The following is a 25,345-nucleotide window of genomic DNA, read 5'->3' as shown; positions in this document are numbered from 1 at the left end:
CCAGCAAATATTTACCGTGCCGTGTGCTCTTATATTTTCTATTTCTACGGATACGCGTTCGTCTCCGCGCGAAACTTGCTGTTTATTGGTTGTTGTCCGCTCGCGAGCCGACTGGGGTTGTTTTTTTTTTTTTTTTTTTTTTTTTTTTGCGCAACATCTAGAAAGACCGTGTGTATTTTTTTAAGAGGGTGCAAATGTAATATATGCGAGTCGAGAGTTGAAGCTGAACGGATATGTGCCTGGCGATACATAATTGAGAAGAAGAAGCGGTGTTAACTTGTATTCCCCTGCCGAACGTCTTTTCTTGTCTCCCTCCGCTGCTCTTTACTGTTTGTCCTCATTGGGAGGTATTTGATAGTTAATGGTGACAAACGGGACGTTAATATTTCCACTTTTTATTTTTTTTTATTTGTTTATATATTTATTGTCCTAACTGAATGTTTGCACATATAACCTCAATTCAACGCCATGTAGTTTACAACGTTAAATATGTCCGAGGATGGGAGGAAATATAACGAGAAGGAACAAGGATAAAGGGGCGACAGCTTGGGGTACAATTTTTTTTATATTTTTTTTTATGTTGCCTAATTGTTTTTTTCTGTTGTTTTTTTGTGCTGTGTAGCGCTACCTGGAAGTGTTAAAATAAAGTAAACGCGTTCCGCTTTAAGTCGGTGCGTTTTTATGCAAACAGATGATCGATTTAACAAACAGCCAATTAAAGTCTAAAACGATCCAAATCACTTTCAAGTGTAACCAACTGTTTCAAGGAGGAATCCGAGTAAAGGTGGGCCGGTGTTAAACGCCCCGCGAGCGAGGTTAAACGCTCGCTCCCACCCGGTTCACGTCCGTTACCGAGCGTTTGTAACTTATTAACAACCCTTTTACTTCCACTCGAGCCGTAAAATTCGGCGTTTCTCTCTCGTTTTTACGAGCGTTTAGAGGAGAGCGCTATCGATTCATCACCGAGCGGCACCTTAAGAGGGCGGGTTAACGGATTGAAGTGACGGATCACACAGCCAGTGACGCGCCGCACGGAGTGAGCTCATACATAAAGATTGACGTGCGCTTTATCAAACCAGGGATCGGATCTCGCCCTCGCAGCCAATATTGAAGTTGCTGGGGAGGGCGCATTAGCGTTAGGTGAGGTTTAATGAGACTCCATTGGATTGTAATCAGCGTCATGTCGGATTCATGTAAACTACAACATTGTAACAAAATGGCGACCGCTAGTTTAGGTGACATCGGGGGTAAAGCTGGCAGCACTTGACGTTTATCAGCCCAACTCGGCGGAGCGCGACTCTTGGGGGTTTGTTACGCAGCTATTACTGTTTTTCTTCGCCTTTCTTCGGCTGAACGGCTCCGCGGGGGGAGTCGGGGGGGTAAACATGGTGTCGGAGCAGCTGTCAGGATGTGAGCATTGATTATACGGGTGTCATTAAGGCTCGCGCTGATCGGGTGGCTCGTTTGTCGAGCTGTCAGAAAGTGTCGCGCGGACAGCTAACGCTCAAAAACTTTAGCTTGTTGTTCGGTTTTCTCCATTTTGACGTGTTTACGAGGCAGATACTTAACGCAGTGTTATTTTATTGTGTTTTTTTCTTTTCTTTAAATAACGTGCGCCTGAAATCATCGTAAACTTTCGAAGGAATCTGAAACCGAAAATATGGATCTGTCGAAGAGACAGCGAGTAGTTTTCCACAGGTCATGAGAACTTTCTAGATAGCTGTCATGGTGCGAATAACTCGCCTGCTTTTATTTGGGAGACTGTCTCTTTTGAATTGGACATCTGGTTCGGTGTGCGGATTATGGTGTCAGACTACGGATTAAGTCACTTTGATTTCTTTAGCAGCCATGACAGTGCCTGCATCTGTTTTTATCCATCTGTTTCTCGTGTTTTTGCACGTCGTTAAAAAGTCCTGCATTCCTTAACTTAAGCCTTTTTGACACTACATGGCTGATGTTCATGTTTAGAAACGATCTGATATGCTTGTTTTTGACATATATTAAACAAAAATCTTCCTCTTCGTGGCCATCTGTGCCCTGCAAAAGTATTCATACCCTTGGTATATTTCCACATTTTGACAAGCATCCGCCACAAACTTTAATGTTTACTCTTACAATTGAGTGTGATGGATCGACACAAAGTAGTGCATAACCGTGAAGTGATTCATCCTTGTTTTATTTTATTTATTTTTTTACCAAAGAAGAATCTGTAAAATGTGGCATTCATTTGTGTTCAGACCCACTCACATTAATACTATGTAGAACATCCAGTTGTTTCAATTACAGCTACAAGTCTTTAGATTGATGTCTCTTGCCACTTTATGCATCTGGAGTCTGAGCATTTTCCCTATTCATCAAAATAGCTTAAGCTCAGTCAGATTTGATGAAGAGCATCTGTTAAACGGCAATTTGCCAGTCTTACCACAGATTCTCATTTAGATCTGGGTCTAGACGTTCGGTAGGGAATTTGAACACATGAATATGCTTTAATCTCAGCCATTCTATTGTTGCTCTGGCTGTATGTTAAGGGTTGTGGCCCTGCTAAAAGGTGAACCTCATCCCGAGTCTTTTGGAGCTTCTAACAGGTGATCTGCCAGGACTGCTCTGCATTTTGCTCATTTCATTGCCCCATCAACTCTCAGCAGCTTCCCAGTTCCAGATGAATAAAATCATCCCTGCAGCATGATGCTGCCACTACCTTGGGGGTGTTGTTTTCAGGACAGGTGCAGTGTTTGATTTACAGTACACAGTTTTTCCACATGGGCCAAAAAAAGATGAAAACTTTGGTCTCATCTGTCTGGAGAACCACATGTTGGCAGTGTCCCTATGGCTTGTGGGAAAGTGCAAACAGTTCTTTCTATGGCCTTGTTTCAGCAGTGGCTTCCGTTTTCCCTTTCCTAATCTAAAATAGCCCGATTTGTGGAGTGCATCACTAGTGGCCGTCCTGTCCTGAGCTTTAGATCCATGCAGTTGCTCCAGAGTTTGCATCAGGGGCTTGGCTACTTCTCTGATTAATCCCCTCCTTACCTGACCTCCAGGTCAGTTTAGGGGAAGAGCCAATGTCCTGGCACTTGTGAAGGGCTGATATACCATTTCCATTTTCATATGATGGAACAAACTGTGCTCTGTAAGATGTTCAAAGCTTTTAGTATTGTTTTATAACCTGACCCTGCTTTGAACTTCTCAAAAACCTTGTCATTGTGCTTTTTTAGTGTGTTCCTTGGTTTCATGATTGCTTTTGCCCACTAATGGGCTAGCAAATATCTGTAACCCTTTAGATTAAAGTAATTCAGGTGAACTCTTATTCACTAACTAGGGACCCTCTGAAGCCAGATTGTTGTGCTGAATTGTATTGAAGGGTATTGTAGCATATATCTAATTGATACTATGTATTAAATTCATTAAGCGGTAATAACGGTAGATAGTGAAAACAATAACCAGAACACTAGGTTTGGCTGCTGGAGGGCAAGGGCAAGAATTAAATTTAAGCTTAAGTGCAATTATATTATAAGTAAGTGTACCAAACGGGGGAAAAAAACACAATAATAATACAAAAGTGCAGTTCATATAATTACCGGTATAAGCTGAAAATGTCCTCCTTTAATGCAACCAATCAATCAGTTAAATTCTCCAAATGTGGAAGTATGTTGATGGCTAACAGAGCACACGCTTCTCCTTTGTTTTATGGGTTAGGTATAAATGTTCAGTAAGCGCAGATCCACCGGATTGAAGTTGAGGTTGTAGATGCTTAGCGTAAGAGTTCGAGTTGGTTGGATAACCCGGAAGGAGAAACAAAAACAAAAAAAAGACAGGGTGCATAGCCTCGTAGCAGACCATGGCAGGAAACGGGCTGAAACAGAAACTTTTCTTAGGCTCCGTGCCGGGACTTGTAGTTCGCCATCAGATTGGTTCAAGTCAGGGCACCCGGCCTGCATGGACCAACGATCCGGTTTCAGAAACTGATTCTTTACAATTAAAGCTAATACTAAGCTAACATTAGCATAGTCATAACACATTGAAAATGTCACACATCTTTGGCATTCATTTCCAACAATTATATTAAATTTTAGCATGCTAGCAGGTTATCATATTTAATGTACATAGGAATGTCATATTACCAGACCATGATGATGATTACCAATCATTCCAGCACATGTGTAGCGTCAGCCATGTGCTAACGTCTGGCTAATGCTATCAAGCTACCAGAAAACAAAGTCACAAGTCAATATGGGTTTTCAGACTCACCAGTTCACTTGATGTTCAATAGCACAAATACAAGGTCACCTGCACAAAAACGCTGTCAGGTCGAAAAGAGCTATAAAACAATCACTTTGATAACCAAAGTCATAAAGTGTTCAAAATAGCAGCGTTTGAAAAGCATCAACCTGCAGCAGCTCTCCCATGGGTCCTCTCCCACACAACTGAGAAAGAGAGGAGTCAGGCAAGCTTATATAGTGCCTAGGGCAGGGCGATTGAAAAATCATGTGACGTCGTGCATTTAGGAACTTCGGGGAGTATTATAAATTCCTTCCAAAACCATCATGCACTACTTTCTGTTGATCTGTCACATCCTAATAAAGTCTGTTAAAGTTTGTCGTTGGAGCGTGAGAACGTTTTAGGGACATAAATACTGTTACAAGGCAAAGGTTTTTCTCTTTCCTTTAGAGCAACATAAGGTATATTTTTCTGTAGGCTGTAGACTAAACGGAGTGATGAATTTCTAGCCTAATGACCGTTGAGAAGTGCAGTGATTTTTTATCATCCCCATCAGCATCATTGTGGTAAATAACAGCAAATAAAATCACCAATCTCAGCTGGCCAAAGCCAGGTATCTCAAATGAAAAAAAATCAAACTGTTTGATTAAATCGACAAGTCGACCCGCCTATAATTAGTTTGTACATATAATATATCTACACGTATTGTCAATTGTGAATTCCTTGTCCCATTATTCATTTGTCTTTCTCTTTCCTTTTGCAGGTTTGATCTTGGATTTCCCTAAAGACCTACTCCGGGTCGCGTGAGACCTACACTAGAGTGGAGTTCTACCCGTGCCGACTTTTCCTCAAGCTCACCCTGGATTGACGACACACTCGTGGATGCTGTTTGGAGCCCTAACTTCCTGACCTTTTACCTAAGGATGTGGATGTACCTCGCGTTCGGCTGCAGAAAGAGGGAATCTTTATGGATCACGTTTCTGTGAGGCTTATTGTTCAACCATGGTAAAACTTGCAAACCCTCTCTACACGGGGTGGATTCTCGAAGCAATACAGAAGATTAAGAGGCAAAAGCAGAGGCCTTCTGAGGAGCGAATTTGTCATGCGGTGTCCACGTTGCATGGACTGGACAAGAAGATCGTCCTTGAGCAGTTGGGATTAAGTGTTCACGATGGCTCCGTCCTTAAGGTTACAAATAAAGGAAGCGCCTCCTACAAGGACCCAGGAAACCCTGGAAGAATCGGATCAATATTGCCTGCAAATGCACCTTTGCCGTCGATGGAATCTATATGGAATTCAATTGATCTGCGGCATATCGATTGGAATAAAATACTCAAGAGGGCCCTCGAGGGTCTGGATGATACCCATGGCTCCTCGCTCAAGAACATTGAGCGGTATCTGAGGAATCAGGACGACCTCTCAGAAGTCGTCGACAACCCAGCTTTCCGGCAGAGGTTGCGGCTGGCCGCTAAGCGGTCGGTCAACAACGGCAGGCTGTTAAAAAACGGCCCTCGGTACAAGCTGAGCCACGGCGGCGTGGAGGGAAGGAACCCCAGGTGTCCAAGTGCTTCCCCCTTGGTCCTGTCTTCAGTGACACTCCTCCCCCACGAGCGCGAGCAGGTACATACTCACTCATTCACCTCAAGCCAACAATCTTTATTTGACAAGGGACCATGCAGTGATGCAAGGAGGCAGTGTTGTATCCTTAAAGGAATAGTTCTGTTTTTTTTTTGTGAGGTTATTTGCTAAAAAAAAAAGTAAATGTCTAATATCTGACCTGCAGCTACTGTGGATCGCAATGTGAGCTGGAAAAGAAGTCCTTCTTTCAAGAATTAGGTTGGGGACATGGAAACCAACAACCAATCATAATATCGTGATGGCCATGTTTAAAGCTCCTGAGTCGGTCTTAATCTTGATCTGCCTTAATATCACGCAAAACAGCTTTAAAAACCCTGAGCTTCAACATTAACGCAAATTTAGATTAGCGTTGGAATACCATAAGCTCACGGTCCCTTTGCCCGCCGAGTTTGATTGCGGCCGACATTTAACGCTAGCTCCATGAACGCAATCTTTGATTCAGTTCCTAGACACTGCCGGTGTTCTGTCAGGTCAGCATACCCCGTCAGACCAACATACCCATAGTCAATACAGCCAAAATTTATTGTCATATGGTTTAAAATAAATACCCAAATGCCAATGCAACTTCTCTGGTTTATTAGAGATAACTCACAGTACAAAACCAACTCTACTGTATAACTATATAAAATTAATTTAGCTGATATTTTTTACATTTAAATATCTCAGAAAAGTGGGGGGGCACATTCATTGTGTGTAAACTACCTCAACAGGCTTGTATCCCTTTTGTTATGTACAAAAAAGTAATTTAATTACTTACTTTTTGGGTCTTTTTGAGTGGTATTGCGATCTGACGGCTTCTCCGAGTGTTCGCAAATTTGTGCAGTCTTACGCATGCGCAAGACTATGGTATGTTGGTCTGACGGGGTATGATGACCTGACAGAACACCGGCCTTTTAAAAGTCAGGTAGTGATTGAATCCTCCTCTAAACGCTGAGCCGCCTCTTTCAGCAATGCCGGTGCTGAATGGAGTGTTGCTATTTTTTTGAAACATCAACAACCAATGTCATCAATATATTAGGCTGATGGTAACAGGCTAATTGTTTGAAGACACGCCGAGATAATGCCTCGGTGTTTTTGTCGTATGTGGCTTTATGGGGACGTGGCACGGTTCCCTGGCTGGGGGAAAACCAGTTAACCGCTGACAGTAACCTCTTATGAAATGCTATGACGTCTTTGGGATTGCAGTTGTCTTTAGAGAAGGCAGAGGTGCGCTTTGGTCTACTAGCTAACCTTTAGCTTCAGCCTCAAAGGCCCAGCACATCTGAACATTTGCTAAAGGAAGATATCAGGGCAGGGACCTGCAGCAGGTAGGGTGTCAAAGCTACTAGCCAAAACCTCTCTGTAAAACGGGGGCGGGCAAAAAATGGGCTTCCGGGGACGATGAGGGGGGAATGTCTTACATGTGTCCCCGCTTGAACGCAGCTGACTTAAATGAGTGGATCATTAGCAGGCAGCTGCAAGACTTGGAGACAGGCTGAGGAGATAATTCAGTGATTTGAATCAGGTGTTGCAGGCTAGCATTCGCAGGACGTCTGCCCTTGAGGACTGAAGTCCCCCCCACCCCCCCCCCCCTTTGTTGTTTCCATGTTTTTCCGTCAAGTTCCCACTGCACAGGTGTTTCCTACCGTCAGCCGATCAGCTCGATTGTTGTGCCTCGCGTGACGTCGTCAAGTCAAATGTACACCGAAAACAAATCAGCCGTCTCCTTTAACCTGCATTGCCCTGCTGTGATTGTGTCGTCGGCGTGCATTTGGTTCTGGAAAACAAATCCGCAAATAGCATCTTTAACAGGACCCCACTTCAAACGTCCTGGACTCTACCTTTTTCCCCGTAGAGATAACTATGAACTTGTTGTTGGACCTGTTTAGATAGTTGAAAATGCTCTGCAAGGTTGCAGAAGTTAAGGGTTTACTTGGATAGAGTTTTCTTGGTGGGAATTTTACCATTAAAGCTCCAATCTTTGAGGCCTAGGAGTTCGAAAAACAATGCCACCTCGAGTCTCTCCTTTTAAGTCTGTGTTGCTACAGTAGTCGCTCCATAACAAGAGAGCTTGGCTAATCAGAAAGTCATGCTGACGGTGTGTGGCAGGGCGGTCTGCAGTGGTCTTCCCACAGGTTATGCAACCCTATCCCAATGACCTTAAAGGATGGGACCGGCTTCGTCTCGCGAGCTGCAAAAGAACTGATATCTCGCTTGTAATTTGCAGGGGCACGAGAATGCGTTGAGTAAGGAAGCCAGAATGTTCTCTTGACTGCACGCAGCTGCCGTGGGCTCCGTGCAGACAAACAGAGCCAGAGAAAGGAAACAAAAGCCCTGGCAAACAAACTTCCAGGTTAGCACCGATGCCCTCTCCTCTCTGGCGTTCCCTAACCAGACAAAAGGTCCCGGGAACGGCAGCTCTTTTTTTTGCGGACGCCGATCCCCGGGTTTTTTTTTTTTGACGGAAAACAGTTGTCGTGCAGCTTTCGAGTCATCTGGCTCGCCCGCGGAGGCTTCTGACATATCTCGTGTCGAGGCTTATCGCGATTAAGCACGGCCTCATGCCTTATGCACAAGTTGTGCAGCTGAAGTGGCGAGGGCTTGCATCAGGCAACAGAGATGTCACCCCACTCCTCGGCAGTTTCGCAGTGAATAATCAGGAAGCGACACCTTGATGCTGCAGCCACAACTGCGACTGCTGTCTGTGGTCAGGCCAAAAGTGAAACCGAGAGAGCCGCCTCGGAGGCACCGTGTCCTGCGACGGCTCCCTCAGGGAAGGGACCCCGCTGTTGTGCAACATGGAACGTCTCGAGCTCTCGCTCCCGGCCCCTTGATGACATCACCCCAGCGGTCCGGGCCTAACGTTCACTTCAAAGGAGGAGACGTAGCCGCCTGCTTAGCTGCTAGGGCACCGGGAGGGAAAGCGGGTATGTGCGCCGCGCGCTCCGTGAACGAGAGATACTTTGAGGTTAAAAAAAGAGCAGCCTCGGTTTAGAGTTTATTAGATTCTGAAGAGACTCTGGCAGGAACAAAGACAAGGAATGAGTGTTTTTTTCCCCCTGCTGTGTTATGCAACCACTTGAGCTCTCTCTCTCTCTCTCTGTCTGTCTCTCTACCAGCACTGTTCTAATAGGACCCCACCCCCTCACTCAGGACAGCCTGCTCTTTTGAAGCAGCATAATTTCCTGTAATGTTCTTAATTTAGAATCCCCGAGAAAATCATCAGCATCACTACAGCTGTGTTTGTCTTTCTAGTTTTTTTTTTTTTGCATTTTAGCCTCTTATAAATTGCAAATTGCTATTGATTTTAATCATCGGAGCATAGAGAATTCCTCATGGAAATGAATCCACTTCCTGGATTTGACTTCATAGCTTAGAGCTTGTTATGAGTCTCTGTTTTGGTAAATTTCACTACATCGTCAATTTGCTTGCTTATTTTTTTTAACCTAAAATTAAAAATATTAAGCAAGCATTCCTATTAGACATGAAATGATCAATCGGGCAAACATTAGAACCTGTTAGTTTCCTCTTTACTGACTCTGATTGATGACGGGCCTATTTCCTACTTTTTGAACGCATCACAACTGTGAACTCCCTCCATTTCTGGCAGAAAAAGATATCTGCTGAGAGGGTGAACTTTGACGAACTGTTAATAAAAAGAAATCAGACGAAGGTTAGGGACAAATTTTTTGTTGGGTTCAAAACTACTATCTCAATCAAATAAAAGGCTGTGACTAATCTTGATTTTTCTTCCATGTTTTGTAGCCCTTAGGACATAACATAGGAATTGGTCAAACTCATAAAAGGCCTTAAAAAAACAACAACAAATCTTTATCAGACAGGAAAAGCCTAATTGCTGCATGTTTATTTCTTTTTTTTTTCATAAATACCTCCATGTCTATGTGGTTTAGACATGGGCCAGTATAGGATGACCATAGTATGATGATTAAAATACTATGGTTTCACTGTGTTTAGACAAAATGTAAAGATATAAAGCGACAATTATTCATATTGCAGTTGAAAAAATACATAATATATTGCAGTTGAAGTAAACATATGAGTATTACAGTTCTAATCATGATATCTATAACATCTATTGGCATTTTAACATGGATACATGGACTTAAGCAAACATATATAATAAACAGGAGTCCTTTTAAAGTTAAACATTCTTATTTTTACAGAGTATTCCACACTGTTCATCTCTTTGTTGATTAAACCAAATGTAGCAAGCTAATGCTAGCTTGTTGATTAGCCGTGCTACCTGGTCTGGCACAAAGTCTGCGGCCGGCTGCTAGCCAAACGTTCCACTCACAGCTTGACAGCTGTGTCATTTGAAAAATAGTGATAAGGGATGCTCCTTAGCTTTCACAGCAAGATGCTCTGTTTTTAAAATTCAGAAATGCTCACAAAGAGACACATTTGTCTCTCTTGTTGGTGAGGTACAGGTGTGGCTGTTTTCTTTGAGCCAGCTGACAGGCAGTGGGCACCAATGAGAGGGGTGAATGGAAACAGTTTTAAACTTTAGTGTCCCATTGGTATAATCGACACATGCCTAGTGTTGTTAGAGTAAAACAACCTTGTTTGGCCTTTATCAGAGCCTTTGAGCTTGGTTGAAGGGTCTACCACAACAAATAATGCCAAAATAGTTTTGTTTTATTAGGAAACACCAACAGAAAAATTCCAATAGAGTATGATGAACGCTGGTATTTATTGCCCGATCCCAATCAGCATTTTTGAGTCTGCTGATTAAATATCCATTTTCTACTTTATTGTCAGGCATTCACACTGACGGGTTCAAAACGTGTGGATGTTAGCTTAACACTCATGGAGATTTGGGTGGGTGGGTGGGGTTATTCTATTTCCATAACTGCTGGTGCACCTTATTCCCCAGGTATTGACGGCGGCAGGTTGGAGAATCGTGGCACGAAACCGTTTCATTTCTCTGTAGCAAGACATTGATACAGCCACAGGAACAATGACCGGACCGCCTCTGGGTCCTCCCCTCCCGGGCGCCGTTTGGATGCCGTCGCAGCTCCAAATGAACGCGCTCCGATTGCCCCTAACTTTGTGTGCGTTGCCACAAACGAAACGACAAAGTAAAACATTCGCCTCCACACGAGCGAGACGGGGCACCGATTTTGAAAGACGCAAAGCTGGTTCCAGTCAGGATGCTGATCTGCGTCATAGAAACTAGGAACTAATTATGCGCGTCCCCAGAGTGCCATTCAGAGCTGTAGTCAGTTGGTGAGGCCTTAGTGTGTAAACTGATGATGAGGTGGGTTATTTATGGTCACACCCTGAGAGTGTTATTTTCCATTATGAACTTCCTCCCTGTAGTCTGTCTGCTGCTCTGCCTGAGCCTTTTTCTGTTTGATCTTTGGCCCTGATTTCAACCTATGATCGGTTAGGTTTAGGCAGGCCGCTGTGGGACGTTTTCACACTAAGTCTTCTTCGCCGTCCTTCATTCTGCGTGATCAATGGGGAGAAATCCTCTTAAACCTGGAGCTCATATTTCACTTCTCCTCAACTGTGCCATAAGCCCTTAAATGAGTGTTTGTTCTGAGACTTGCAACATTTACAGTGGATCACGGCAGTAACAATGAGAGCATGTTATATTATTGAGGTAATTTGATTACATGCTGGTTAATCCTTTCAGACTCGAGTGCAAGCTTTAAGAATTGGATTAAGCCCTTAAACTATGATTACCAAGATCACTTACACATTCAGATGTAATGGATAAAAGGAGGTGGATCTCAAACGCGGCATATCTCTGAGGATAAAAGTCATTTATTATTCATTTCTAGTCTGTGAGAACTTCATTCTTTTTTTACCCCCCCCCCCCCCCCATTCTCTGAGCTTCTGCTTTCAGATGATATTTTTACCGCTGTTTTATTAAACCCACACACTACTTTTATCTCCTTTGACTCAACTTGAAATTTCACCAGCGTCATTTCCACCCCCCACCCCCCAAAAAAAGAAAAGAAAAGCCAACAACCCCTTTCCGTTCATGTGTTTGAAATTGTTTCTGTTCTTCTTCTTCACTCAGCTCCGGGTCGACCCCATCCCAATATGCAGTTTCTGTCTCGGGACGAAAGAGTCGAATCGGGACAAGCGGCCGGAAGAGCTGCTGTCCTGCACAGACTGCGGAAGCAGTGGTAAGCGAGCCTGTTTTCACAACCATCGCTCTCTGTTACAAAGACTCAATCGATGTTAAGCTAAACTAGTGCAACAGCTGGAGTTGTGATGGATGTAGGAATTAGAGGTGGGGATTGTGTTCAGAATATAGGGGTGTTAAGAGAACCAGCATATTGTTTAGCTGTATACAGTGCCTTGAAGAGGTATTGACATCCCTGGAAGTTTTTGATTTTTTTTCCCATGTTCCGATCACAAGATTTAATGTGTTTTTTTGGATTGTTTGTGATCGATCAAACCAACTTTTTCTGCCTGTACTGCGGGAAGTAGGATTGTCAAAGTGATCAATATATTTTGATATAATCGATATGGAAGAAAGTAATTTTAAAGCTGCTCATTTGCAGTAAAATCGACCTAAACCGACCCATTTGCATTTGCCCAAATTGGCGCACTTCTTCCAGTAAGAGCGTCGGAATAAAAGAAACACTCAGCCCCTCCTGTCCATGCCCCCGCCCACCTGACCAAAACAGCGAGCCGCTGCTGGACGTTTTAAACTGTGCTAGAATAGCGAGAACATCCAGGCCCTTAGCCGACGAGGCCTGTCCAGAAGTGCTTTACTCCTGTTAGGGAGTCAGACAGGAAAAAACGAAATGCCGAACACTGCTGACGCTGAGGCTATGACGCTGATGTTCGAGAGTCCCATAAAAAGTTCAGTAAAGCTCCTGTATCTGCAGTAGTGTAAACCTCCTGGACGACACAAGCCTGTTTAGGTATCAGATTCATGGACAGCCGGTTCTGTCGGTCTGAGCTCCCACGTCGAGATCCGCCTCCCAGCTGTGAAGTTCTGTACCCGGCAACGCTCCGTTCTGCTGTGGTACGGACCAACACAGGAAAATGTCTCAGTTAGATGCTAAATAGTGAAGCAATGAAACAAATAAAAAGAAATAACTCATCGGTTTGGTTGTAAAAGCATTGGAGGCTAATTTGACAAATAATAACAGGTTATGGTGGAGCCAGACTGAAGCTGACAATTAGAGCTAAAAAAAAAAAAAAAAAGTAGGAACATGTAGCTACCTATCCTCCTGCTGCAGTTAATCATTGAAGGAAATATAATGCAAAATCACCAGACCTTGTACAGGGCTTCTTCTCAATGCATTTGCATGGACCGGATCTTTGTTTACACTGTAAGAAAATGTTTTGTTTGCGCCTCTTTGTGAAAACGCTCAAGCCCGATCAGATTTGACGGACAGTGTCTGCGTCCATAAATCTTTATGCCTTCGTATGATCATTGGTTGGATTTAGGTCTGGACTTTGACTAGGCCATTTGTACACATAACTATGCTGTGAGCCAAACCGTTCCATAGTAGCTCCGGCTGTGTGGATAGGGTGCTGGAAGGGGATAGCCTGACCTTGTCTCAGCTTTCTTGTGGACAGGTTCTCCTCCAGGAGGCATTTAGCTCCGTTCATGTTCCCCTCAACTCTTACCAGCCTCTCTGTCCCTGCTGAAGAAAAGCAGTCCCTAAACATGACGCTGCCAGGTCATCCAACAGTGACTTTCCTTTCACCAGCGTTACATAAAGGCCACATTTGTAGCATGAAAGACTTCTGTCAGCAGTTGTCCTGTTGACAGATTCTCCCACCTGAGCTTTGAATCTCTGCAGTGCGTTTTTTTTAATATATCATGTGTTAAATTGAGGTTAGAGGTTTACAGAAACCTCCAAATCTTTTAAGGCTTTTGCTAAAAACATTCTACGTGTCACACAAAAACAACCCTGAATCTAAACAGAGGATTGAAGTCTTTAAATAATACTTTGATAAACAGGTGACGATGTAATTATTTTGGATCTGCATCAGTTTTACCAGTTTGTGTTTAATAATAATTGTTTATTATTAAAGACTGAAAAAGGCTTCTTTTTTTTGTCCGTTAATTGAAATGATCGAAGATGCGCTGGTGAAATACTCATGTGGGCAGCAGAAAAGTATTATTCTGCTGGTGTCAAGAGTAGCATTTATTCAGATATGTGCAGTCAGTCATAATTAGGTCAAAGTTATCGTGCAAGTAGACTTTAACAAAGGGTTACTTAAGTGACTCTCTGCATATCCCTATTTTTTCGTCATCATCTGACCACAACTCTTGCTGAGGTCAACTTTATGGGAACTGTCAGCGCATCAGCAGACCGGTGGGTTCTTGTTTATAATCAGCGCAGCGTTAGCTTGCGGTTGGATAATTGACTCATTTGCCGCGAGCTAAGAAGTCGCCGTTTCTGCCGATGCTGAAAGGCTAATTGGTTCATGTAGTGCAGATGTAAGACATGATTTAAACATAAAAACAAATATGCACAATCTGCCATTTCATAAAGGCCAACTTTTTTTAACATCCGGCGTGATTTATGCACTTTTACAGATGCAAGACTTTTCTCCAGCATTCAATCTTTAACCCCGCACTTCTCCAAAACGCATTGGGAACCCCGCAGATAATTTGCGAGCCACACAGGGGTAACTCTTCCAGTCGACCGTCATAGTCCAAAATCAATAAACATAACTTTTCCTGCAGTTCAGATTCTGGAGTAGAACGTCCCAGTTACGGCCCCTTTTTCCCTCCTCAGAGCAGATTGTTGGTATTTCCTTTAGTGGTCCTTTGTTCCCGTAAAATTACCTCAACCAAGGAGTCATTTATGTTTGAACAATTATTTTAAATGCCACAAGAAATGGTTCTCCCGGTGACATTTTATAGCTTAAATTTGACAGAGCGGCGTCGAGGTGGTTTTCATTAACCGCTTTTACTGTACACAAATTGTGCTCTCACTGTAAAACAGCTGTTTTACAATCATGAGAGGGAGCAGCGTGAGAGAGAAAGGCGAGCTTTTTACACGACTTTCATGGATCGGCTTCCATTAGAAAGAGCTCTGCTGCTGTTTCTGCCTCATTAAGATCAAATTATCCGTAATTAGCAGCTCAGATGTTTGATCATACTGTTTTTAGGCACAAGTCGTGGTGGGGAGAGAGAGAGAGAGAGAAAGCTGCGTGGACACACAGGCACACCATTGTTTTTTTTTTTTTTTTAATGATTTTTGGTGTTAATGTTTAACTTTAAAGTGCGAAGAGACGGAAAAGGGATATCTGTTCCTCGCTGGCTCGGCCGGCGCTGGTGGAAATATGCCGTACTGAAATCTGTTGTCGTTCCTGAAGGGCATCCGTCATGTCTAAAGTTCTCCCCCGAGCTGACCTCAAACGTGAAGAGATTACGCTGGCAGTGCATTGAATGCAAAACCTGCAGCTCCTGTCGGATACAGGGGAAAAATGCCGTGAGTATTACGCATTCATTTTTAACACGCGCCCGTTTTAGCGCCGTTGACTTGACTGTAGGTCTCGGAGGATTTGTCAAGATTTGCAAACCCTCCCGTGTGCAGAATGGGGCTTATTTCTCCTGAAGACGCTAAATGACAGTGGTGTTACACGTACGCAGCTGGGACGTCACTTACACGCGCCTGCTGTTCCCTTTCAGGATGAGATGCTTTTCTGCGATTCGTGCGATCGGGGCTTTCACATGGAATGCTGCGATCCGCCGCTTTCAAGAATGCCAAAAGGTGAGGTGTTTACACTGTCTGCCTTCTCTGCTCTCCCCTCCCTCCCCCTTTGCTGTCAATTCAAAGCCTTCGCTTCACAGACGACCGTTTGGGGCTGTCACTCAGCACACCAAGAAGCAGCAGTGGCTTATTAGGGGCTTTGCATGCATATCAAATTGTCCCAGCATCCCCGGGGAGATCTTCTATCTCTGGATTACAGTGCTGACCCTACAGCAAGACGTGTAATGATGGCGCACGTACTGTAGTTGGGTATTTGGCAGGCAGCGCATGCAAGTCTCATAGCTTAGCTCAACAAGCTGACACGAAGTCTATTCCACCGGTTAGAGAATTGACCCCATGTTTTTCGTATGGATTTTTCTCTTTGGGCCGAGTAATTGATCGGTCGTTGGGAGCTGGCGGGATTCTCGTCCAGCGCCGTGCGTTAACGGAGACGCTTGAAATGAATGTACTGGTCCGTCCCCATCGGCTGATGAACCTACCAAAAGTAAAACGGTACTTCTGTGTCTGGACGCCCTCCAGGAACCTGGATCTGCCAAGTGTGCAGGCCGAAGGAGAACAGCAGAAAGCTGCTGCACAGGAAGGCTGACGAGATCAAACGTCGATATGCAAAGCCGATCGGGCGGCCGAGAAACAAGCTCAAACAAAGAATGTAAGTGTGCACCCATCTAAATTATAGCTTTGCCTTTGGCCAGAGATATACTTTCTGTTTGGAGGTAAAATCTGTGTCAATTTATTCATAAAACTCATTTAAAATCCCCTAACCCTAAGTTGGACATTAAGTGCTGTACATCAAGGTCATCTGGGTACATTCCCCTAAAATAATAAAGAAAAACAGATAAAAAGGATAAAATCTATTAAAAGAATTACAAAGATGAATAAAATACTTGCTTTTCACTGTAAAGAATAAGTATGGTTACATCTCAATTAATCAGAATATCATTGAGTAGTTCATTTACTTTCATAATTAATACATTCAGAACACTAAAATATAGATTTCACACAGAGGGATGTTTATTTTGATCATTAGATGGCACACCGCATTGATGCCGTAATTTATGCAAAAGGAGCCCTGCCCAAGTATTGACTGTAAAATCCATAGACATACTTTCAGCAGGTTCACATTTTTAAAGTTAAAGATTCTTAATAATCATGTGTTATTAAAATATTCTGGGAAACTATAAGCCATTATCATCAACGGGAACATACTAGAACATTTATCGCTCAGTGTGTAATGAATTTATGTGATATGTGAGTTTTACGTTTTTGCATCAAACGATAGGAAGAAAATAACATTTGGATATTTTTATTTGTTGAGAAGGCACGTAAAATAGCACTTCCAAAACAAGACGTTGTTCTTCTTGTCCCTGCAGGTCTGTAACCAGTGGTGATGGCTCCATGGTAGCACTTGGAGGAAGGGGGTCACCTGGTAGGGGTCAAAAGATTACCGTCTGTTCCACACCTTCATCCGGTCATGCTGCATCTGTGAAGGACGCCCGAGACAGATTGACTGTCGCAGAGCCTTGTTGTGCGGTCAACGCCACCCAATTCACCCCCTCCCCTCCCACCACCACCACTCCCTCCCTCACGCCCACCTCCACCCCAGCCACACTCACTGTTAACAAGAAAACCAAAGGGCTTATTGATGGGCTTTCCAAATTCTTTACTCCTTCCCCTGTGGGCCGTCGCTCGCGGGCCGTAGCCGTAAAGCCGAGCGCGAGAGACAAGGGCGTGGCCAAACTGTCCCGCTCCCCAGAGCCGTTCGCCTTCTCCGCTGATGCCCCTCATAAGATAACCCCGACGTCCTCTGCACTTCCCGCCGCTTCCATGTCGACAGGACTTAGCTCCCCCCCGCAGGTGTCCAGCAGCTCCACCTCGGCGAACTCGCCCCAGAGCTCTTCCAGCCAGTCTAGTGTTCCCTCCCTGAGTAGTCTCTGCAGTAGCAGCCAACTTAAGGGACTCTTTGATGGACTCTCTCACATTTACACGACTCAGGGACAGTCGCGGAAAAAGAGACTACCGTGCTACGCACCGCCCAGACGCAGGCCCCATACGCAGGACTTGTCCCAGTGCCTTGGAAAGAACGAGTTTAGCAAAAATAGGTTACACCCCGCCTCCGCTGGGGCCGGCCGACCCAGAGGACCCCCTTTTAAGATGGTCAGTCATTTCAAATGCAACCCGTTCCTTAAAAATCACAGGACACTAGGCAGGCTGAAGTATAGAGTGAGAGCTCAGAAGGGAGCCGGCTCACCAGAAAAGGGAGACTTGACAGATGGAAGAATTAAGCCTGAGAATAATCATGGTAAGCAAGGCTCAAAATACCAGCCAAGACCTGCGTCTCCTCACCTTTAAGCTTCTTCTTCTTTTTTATTTATTTTTATTTTTTTTTTAAGCTTGACACTAGCAGTTGTAGAGCTAATATTTTTCTTTTCGAAGTCACCCTCAGTATATTCTAACAGGCTACTAATCCTCCTCCTGATTTGAATTAGTTTTAGTCCATTACCACGGTTTCGTTGCGTTTTGACTTGGCTGCGAAGTTTCAGTGGCTTCCATCTTCTCGCCCGTTGGCTTTTTGTCATAGTGCATGGCCCACTAACTCCCTCATGTCGCTCCTTGCTCTGTCCTTGACCCTCCTCAGTAGTGTGCACCTTGTGATCACCACATAGTCGAGCCTGTAGTCCAACCGCGCTCATCCCACCGTCTCTTCTCAGCCTCACTTCCAGCTGTCATTAGACGCACACAACCCAGTGATTCAGCCACCCAAGTTGACACGATGATTACACCCAGAAGTGCACTCACCCTCACATTTTACTGTCCACCGGAATGAAGTCCTGGTAAAAAAAAAAAAAAATAATAGTAGAAAAACTAAAGGATACGTACTTCAAGAGTTCCAAACTCCTGCGCAAAGAACCAGGAGCACATGTTGCCTTGCAAAAGTGTTGATACCCCTGCATGTTTTTTTTCCCCCCCACACATTTTGTCACATTGCAACCTCAGACTTTAAACCATTGAAGTTTATGTGGTTTCAAGTTATTGAGCAATACAAAGCGGCGCATAAATCTAAAGCTTTAAGAAAAAGGATAAATGGTTTTCAACATTTGTTTTTGTTCAAGTAGATTTTTGGTGTGCCTTTGTAATCACCCCCCAAATATATATCTTGCTGTGGGTTTTTTTTAGGATATGTCTCCACCAGCGTTGTGCATCACAGACTAAATTCAAAATATCCCAGGTTCTATCACCCATCACAGTTCTGGGACTCCATTACAGGACCGCCAATCTCAGCCCCAGTCCAAAGTCTTATGTGGCTTCTAAAAGGTTTTCTTCCAACTTCGATCAGCTTCCCTGTCCCTGTTGAGGAAAGCAACCCCAAAGCAAGACGCTGCCAAAAAGTAACATTTTGGGCTCATCGGACCAAAGCACTTTGGTCTACGTGGTTGCCGATGCTGGGCCTGGTATGGCTTTCCTTCAACAATGCCTTTCTTCTCACCGCTTATCTGTAAAAGACAGATTTATGGAAAATATGTCTAACAGCTGTCCTATTGCCGCTCTTCAAGAGTAACCATGGGACAAGAGACGGGTACCTTTCGTATTTGAACCCATACAGTACCGATACCCGGTACCTGGAAATCAATACCAGTATTTAACGGTACCTATTTATGGTGCTTTTGTGTCTTTATGTAGTAATAAATGTTAGTGCTACATTTTTCAATTTAACATTCATTTCTCAATATATAAATTTGCCTGGATGTAGAAATTAACCTTATTAAATAATGTATGAATTTTATTACATTGCCTGAATCCACGGCACATAAAACTTAATTTTTACTAAAACGACAGTTATTAGAGGCACAGAGTGAACGAGGTGAATGCAGGATTGAAGCTGTGGGAATAAAATTTGTGCAATTGTTTCAGAGAAGACAGAAACTATATTAAAAATATATTATATCCTGCTTTGTAAATGCAATGCTGTGCTCAAGTTTGGCTTTGAAAATCGCCCACACGTCCACACTGTCAGTGTCACAGTGATGCGTTTAGTTATCGAAACCTGGTACCGCTTGATTTTACGTGAATCGGTCCTCGGTAATACCGACAGGATTCAATCTGTACCTATAAAAGTACCGAATTCTTGGCTGCTTCTGTGATTAATTCCCACCTTGCCTGCCCTGTCAGTTCAGGTGGTGGATGTCCAGTTCTGCCATATTATAATAGTTTGAGCTGTGCGGATTTGCGAACATCTGAAGGCAAACGCTTCTGCCAGATTTAGCGTAGCACCATCAGATTAAATGCTATATAGGAAATATTAATGCATGCCACCATTTTCTGAAATGTCAAATTTTTGGCAATAACAGAGTTTGAGAACCATGTATCCTTTTCTTTCTTGTTCACAATTACGCTCACTGCAAAAAGGGAACTAAAAGTAAGTACAATTTCCTTGAAATGAATGCATTTGCCCCTGATTTGAGCAGGTAAATAAGATTATTTGCCAACGAAATTAGTATTTTTACCCCTGAAATAAGTTAATTAGATATACTGCGCTTGAAATAAGATGATGGAGATGAATTGTTCTTATTTTAGGTGCAAAAATCTTATTTCATTGGCAAATAGTCTTATTTACCTGCTCAAATCAAAGGAAAATACATTCATTTCAAGAAAATGTTACTTAGTTTTAATTCTATTTTTGCAGTGCTCTAGTCTTTGTTGATATGTCAAAATTGTAATAACATTCAAGTTTACGGTTGCAGCTTGATAAAATTTGAAAAGGTCCAAGAAGTATAAATGCTTTTGCAAGGTACTGTATATCCATAAATATGCTGATGACACTTCACTTCCACTCCTATTGGGTTTTTGTTTTAGTGGTTAAGTCATGTTGTTGATGTCTCTCATAAAATTACTGCCTGCATTTCCAACATGAGTTGCTTTTCATGTCGACACTCGCTCCCCCTCACTGCATCGGCTTCTTAATTCATGGGAAACTGTCTTGGTGGATGACTAAGCACATGAAAGCGGTTACGCAATTAGAGTGATTTAGTTTCACTTCATTACATTAGGGATTTTAATACAAACATGCAAAGATGATACATTATGAAATTCCTCCGAGACACGGACTCGGCAGCAGTGCTCACAATATAAGCACATTTGCATAGAATGCATTTATGAGATTATTCAGCTGCGGCTGCTTTAAACGGGGCTGGTGTTTGATGCGTCAGTGTTCATTTCCTATTGTGCCTGTAACAGGCCACCTCGGCAGGCTGCATGTGAAGCAGGAGGCCCCAGCGGACTTGGCGGCCATGTCTAGAGATCACGTCACGGAGGACGACATCGAGACGTTCACTCGTGTCCAGGAACTTGCTGCTCAGGTGAGGAAACGGGACGAGGAAGTGGGAGGAAAAGCATTTGATTGAGGAAACTGCTGTGTGGAATAATCCACAGTGGAGCTGTTTGAGTGATGTGATTTTAGTTTATTCAGCTTTGAGAAACTAAATGGCAACAAGTAAAGTGGATATAAAATATCTGTGTCATGTGTCTCTAGGCAGTTTTGCATGCACACACAAATCAATATTGCATTTTCTAATAGTTCACCCATCTATTCTAGATCCTTCCATATTTATCACTATCCATCCATCCCTGTAAACTTACCCTCTGTAGAAATATCTAATTTAAACTCCCAATTACTATTTGTTTTTATAAAGTAAATATTGGCAAAAATTGACTTCAACATTTGTTTAATGAAAACGACAGAATTTTGACATCCATCCTTTTATCTACTCTTTCATCCACCCATATATACATTTATATGACGTATCCATCAATCCATCCATCCCTTCGTCTATCTGTTGATCCAACCTTCTATTATTCTTCCTTCCTCCCTCCATCCCTACCTTCCTTCCCTCCTATCCTTCCTTCCTTTCTGGGCTTTTTGCCAGTTCCATATTTAAAAACTGACCACAGTCCAACACCCTAACATGGGGTATATCCATGTTATGTGTAATTTCTTACCATTTAGCTTTATAGGTTTTTTTTTCAAATTGGTAAACGCAACAAAATCTCTTATGGTTTGTTCAAAATGATCAAATGCGGAACATTTCCCAGTTAGATAAAGGATAAACAGGCGCATGTTTAGACTGCTGCTACTCTGTTACTTAGGAGCCCCACCTTCGTACACTTCTATGCATCTTATTTTATCTTTCAATCCCTCATAGGAAATTTTTTCCAAACACATACGAAAGATGAATTTATCTTCCTACAATTACATTCACTAATAAGAGACACTAACTTTAAACAATCTAGGTAACTAAATGGCTCTTTGTCTCTCATAGAAAACTGGCTCACTGACGAACACAGACTTTGTCCGGCGCCCAGCGGTTATCGAATTCGGGAAGTACGAGATCCAGACCTGGTACTCCTCACCGTACCCACCTGAATATTCAAGGTGATGTTGTTTTTTTTTCTAAATAATTTTACTTATTTAGAAGTTAGGACACTTTCCTTCTTTCCTTGGTTCTGTAATAAACTCCTCTCACGCTTAAAGTCTAAACTTAAGCTTTAAATGTCGTCTCCAACAGATTACAAAAGCTTTATCTGTGTGAGTTCTGCCTGAAGTACATGAGAAGCAAAAACATCCTCCTACGACACAGAAAGAAGTGCGGCTGGTTTCACCCTCCCGCCAATGAAATCTACAGAAAGGACAACCTCTCCGTGTTTGAGGTCAGCTCTCCTTTATAGCAACAGAGCAACAACTGTGTGCTGCATGAGATTTCAGCAATGAATGAGGTCAGGAATGAGCAGGGGGGGGAAAAAAAATATGAGCCGCTTAAACACTGTCCCCCTTTGCCTTCTTTCTTCCTCTTCTGTTTTTCCGTGTTTAGGTTGATGGAAATGTCAGCAAACTCTTCTGCCAAAACCTCTGCCTGTTAGCCAAGCTTTTCCTGGATCACAAGACCTTGTATTATGATGTGGAGCCTTTCCTCTTCTACATACTTACGAAGAATGATGAGAAAGGCTGTCATCTTGTGGGCTATTTCTCCAAGGTATGGATTACAGAGTGATTTTATGGGAAACGACGGATTAAGGCACTTCATTTGTTGGACTATTGTGCGGCTACAGAAGGACCTCCGTGCAGTATGCCTGTTTTTCCCAGCGTGGGAATTAGTTGTTGTTTTTTATTTAACTTATTTAGGATTTGAAGTATTTCTCTAATACGTTTGGCTCTGCTGAGCAATTCTGACCAGCTAAATAACAGATTCTTTCGACAAGCAGATTTACTGAAAATCATCAGTTATATAGCTAATTTCTCACACAGCGGTGCTCTTAAATTGAAAGCCATTATGCTGTGTGTTTTGTGCGTGAAGACAAGGACAGTGGCAGGTGCAGTAAATTGCCGGCTTCAGCAGAGCTCTGACATACTTGATCTGTTTCTCCTTCCCTCAGGAAAAGCTTTGCCAGCAGAAGTACAATGTCTCCTGCATAATGATTATGCCTCAGTACCAAAGGCAAGGATTTGGAAGGTTCCTTATTGATTTCAGTAAGTTCTTTAATGCTTGTTTTTTTTTTAGACCACCAGACACACAATTTCGCCTATTTTATTGGGCTTTGCGAATAATTTTAGATTAAAGGGGGGATTTGTACCTCATGGCAAGGTGCTGTTATTTTGTTAAGGCTTTGAAAGGGTCTAATCAAGAGCATTCATGTGCGGTGCTTAGGCAATCACACATGATTAGGACCGAAAAACAATATTATGGCTGCTTGTGTTATTTGAGCCCTAGTGGTGTTTTCACCTAAAACAGCTATTTCTATACAAAAAAAGAAAAAAAAGAAAAACTGCCCCCAATTCTCTCTTGTTGACTTATGACGAGGTGTAGATGCTGCTTTTATGTTCGAGTGGTAGTAAATGCAGCACATACAATATTTATAGCTCTGCGGTCCACTTAAGAAAACAGTTGCTGCCTTGAGTGGATTTCTGTGTTTAGCCTGGCAGTTTTTTGTCCGTATAGGCATTTTTTTTTTTTTTTGTATTATTATTATTTCCAAGACTTGTCGACTTTGTTTGTGTAAGAAAGGGAAAAGGCAGGGGGCGAGCGCAGGGAGGGCGGGCGGTAATGGAGCATTTGATTTCCTGTTCACTTTTGGGAGCCATTGAGACACAGAGATGCGAGAGGATCTGTGATATTGAGAGTGAGCAGATAACAAAGACGGGGATTAAGGGAGATTGAACGCAGCTGAGTTCTGAGCTCTTTGAAGGCTTTATTGGAAAATGTAGCTTTGGTGCTGGAAGTTGTTTAGATTAAGATTTTTCTGTTATATTGGATTGTTTTGGAGGAACACATTGTCACAGGTAGCTCCAAAAACCATGTGTTTGCTTGGAAAATATTCCCTTTGAGCTCAGAATGGGAGGGGGGAGAAAAAATCCCAGAGCAAGAGAGAGTTTCTCATTTAATTTCATCACTGTATTCATTGTAATCAAAGGCTCATTATCTTAGCTTTAGTTCTAAATATTGTCACAATCACTGACATATTATATGTTCAGTGTTCTGCGATTAGATTCGCTTGTTTGGATCTCAGAAGTGGGTGCATTAAAAGGCATTAATTAATTTCATGTCTCTCCTAATGGATGACCCTTTACAAGGCGGCCATGAAGCTAATTACACTCACATACGTATTTCATTTCTTCCTTATGCGGTATCTCGTTTTAAGTGCAATCATGTGAGCAGCGGCATTGAATTGCTCCTCTGTAACAGTGCCACGCTCAAGTGTTCATGTCGCTTTCAGCTTTTGTCCGCGTTTTTGTTCCGTTACAACCTCAAGCTTTTATGTTTGGATTGCAGAGATTGAAAAGTGTTGCGTCTATTTGTATCCAGTCCCCTTAAACCTGATACCGATAATTAGTAGATAAAGTTCTCATTTGTAATTTAATCTCAACGTTCCTGCTGAGGAAAAGCAACCCCTCAGTAAGGGCCAAAGTTCAGACTTACATTTAAATGGTGGCTCTAGATTTTATTTAAGGGTGTCGGAGTGGAGGGGGTTGAATGTAAAGATTTTAATTTGTAATACATTTTGAAAACGGTGTAATAAATCACAATCATGCTCTACTTTGTTTTGGGCTATCATACCAAATCCTATTAGAATGCATAGTCTGTAGTTGTAGCGCAACAAAATGTGATTTCAGGTTTAAGTACGGATGCTTTGGCAAGGCACTATACCAGCCTGTATCATAACGCGGCAACAGCAGTTAAAGGTGTAAAAAAAAAAGACTTCTCTGGCATATTCTGACTTCCTTGAAACTGGAAGGAAGCAGCCCAGCAGCGCTATTTAGCTTGACTAAAGCATTCTTCCCCGTGTGCGTTCGTATCGTGTCTTTTTAGGTTACCTCCTCACCAGACAAGAAGGACAAGCTGGCTCCCCAGAGAAGCCGCTGTCTGAACTGGGTCGCTTATCCTACCTGGCATATTGGAAAAGTGTCATACTGGAGCACCTTTATAAGCACCCAGATAAACACATCAGCGTTAAAGGAATCAGCCGGGCCACCGGGATGTGTCCGCACGACATCGCCGCCACTCTGCAACAGCTCGGCATGATTGACAGACGGGACGGCAGGTCAGTTTCACAGCCGCACTCTCCTTTCAGTTGCCGCTCCCGCACGCCGTCTGACTTATCCAGGCCAGGGAGTATTTTTAACAGCATATCCATTAATGCTGCTGAATATTGACAGAAGTAAGTCAGGTTAAGTACCCCCAAGGACATGGAGCACCTGCGGTCCCGAAGAGCTTGTCTTTGTGCTTGTGTTTAACTGCACCATC

At 43.0% G+C, this 25,345-nt stretch overlaps 1 protein-coding gene across 1 annotated transcript in view; it reads left to right on the top strand.

Annotated features, from left to right (window-relative positions):
* Positions 1 to 1,158: 1,158 nt before the first annotated feature.
* kat6b (K(lysine) acetyltransferase 6B) overlaps positions 1,159 to 25,345 on the top strand; it is a 32,530-nt gene continuing 8,343 nt past the window's right edge. The window contains exons 1-13 of the mRNA XM_012865382.3: positions 1,159 to 1,306; positions 4,979 to 5,835; positions 11,882 to 11,990; positions 15,157 to 15,272; positions 15,473 to 15,554; positions 16,074 to 16,203; positions 16,925 to 17,853; positions 20,787 to 20,908; positions 21,869 to 21,981; positions 22,115 to 22,256; positions 22,418 to 22,579; positions 22,980 to 23,073; positions 24,911 to 25,142. Coding sequence (XP_012720836.2) covers positions 5,218 to 5,835; positions 11,882 to 11,990; positions 15,157 to 15,272; positions 15,473 to 15,554; positions 16,074 to 16,203; positions 16,925 to 17,853; positions 20,787 to 20,908; positions 21,869 to 21,981; positions 22,115 to 22,256; positions 22,418 to 22,579; positions 22,980 to 23,073; positions 24,911 to 25,142 — 2,849 coding nt within the window. The 5' untranslated portion in view covers positions 1,159 to 1,306; positions 4,979 to 5,217. The remainder of the gene's footprint in view (positions 1,307 to 4,978; positions 5,836 to 11,881; positions 11,991 to 15,156; positions 15,273 to 15,472; positions 15,555 to 16,073; positions 16,204 to 16,924; positions 17,854 to 20,786; positions 20,909 to 21,868; positions 21,982 to 22,114; positions 22,257 to 22,417; positions 22,580 to 22,979; positions 23,074 to 24,910; positions 25,143 to 25,345) is intronic.

The sequence above is a fragment of the Fundulus heteroclitus genome, chromosome 10 (genome assembly GCF_011125445.2).
Source record: "Fundulus heteroclitus isolate FHET01 chromosome 10, MU-UCD_Fhet_4.1, whole genome shotgun sequence".
Classification (NCBI taxonomy): domain Eukaryota; kingdom Metazoa; phylum Chordata; class Actinopteri; order Cyprinodontiformes; family Fundulidae; genus Fundulus; species Fundulus heteroclitus.
The sequence above is the reverse complement of the archived record's forward strand: the minus strand, read 5'-3'. Positions and strand labels throughout refer to the sequence as shown.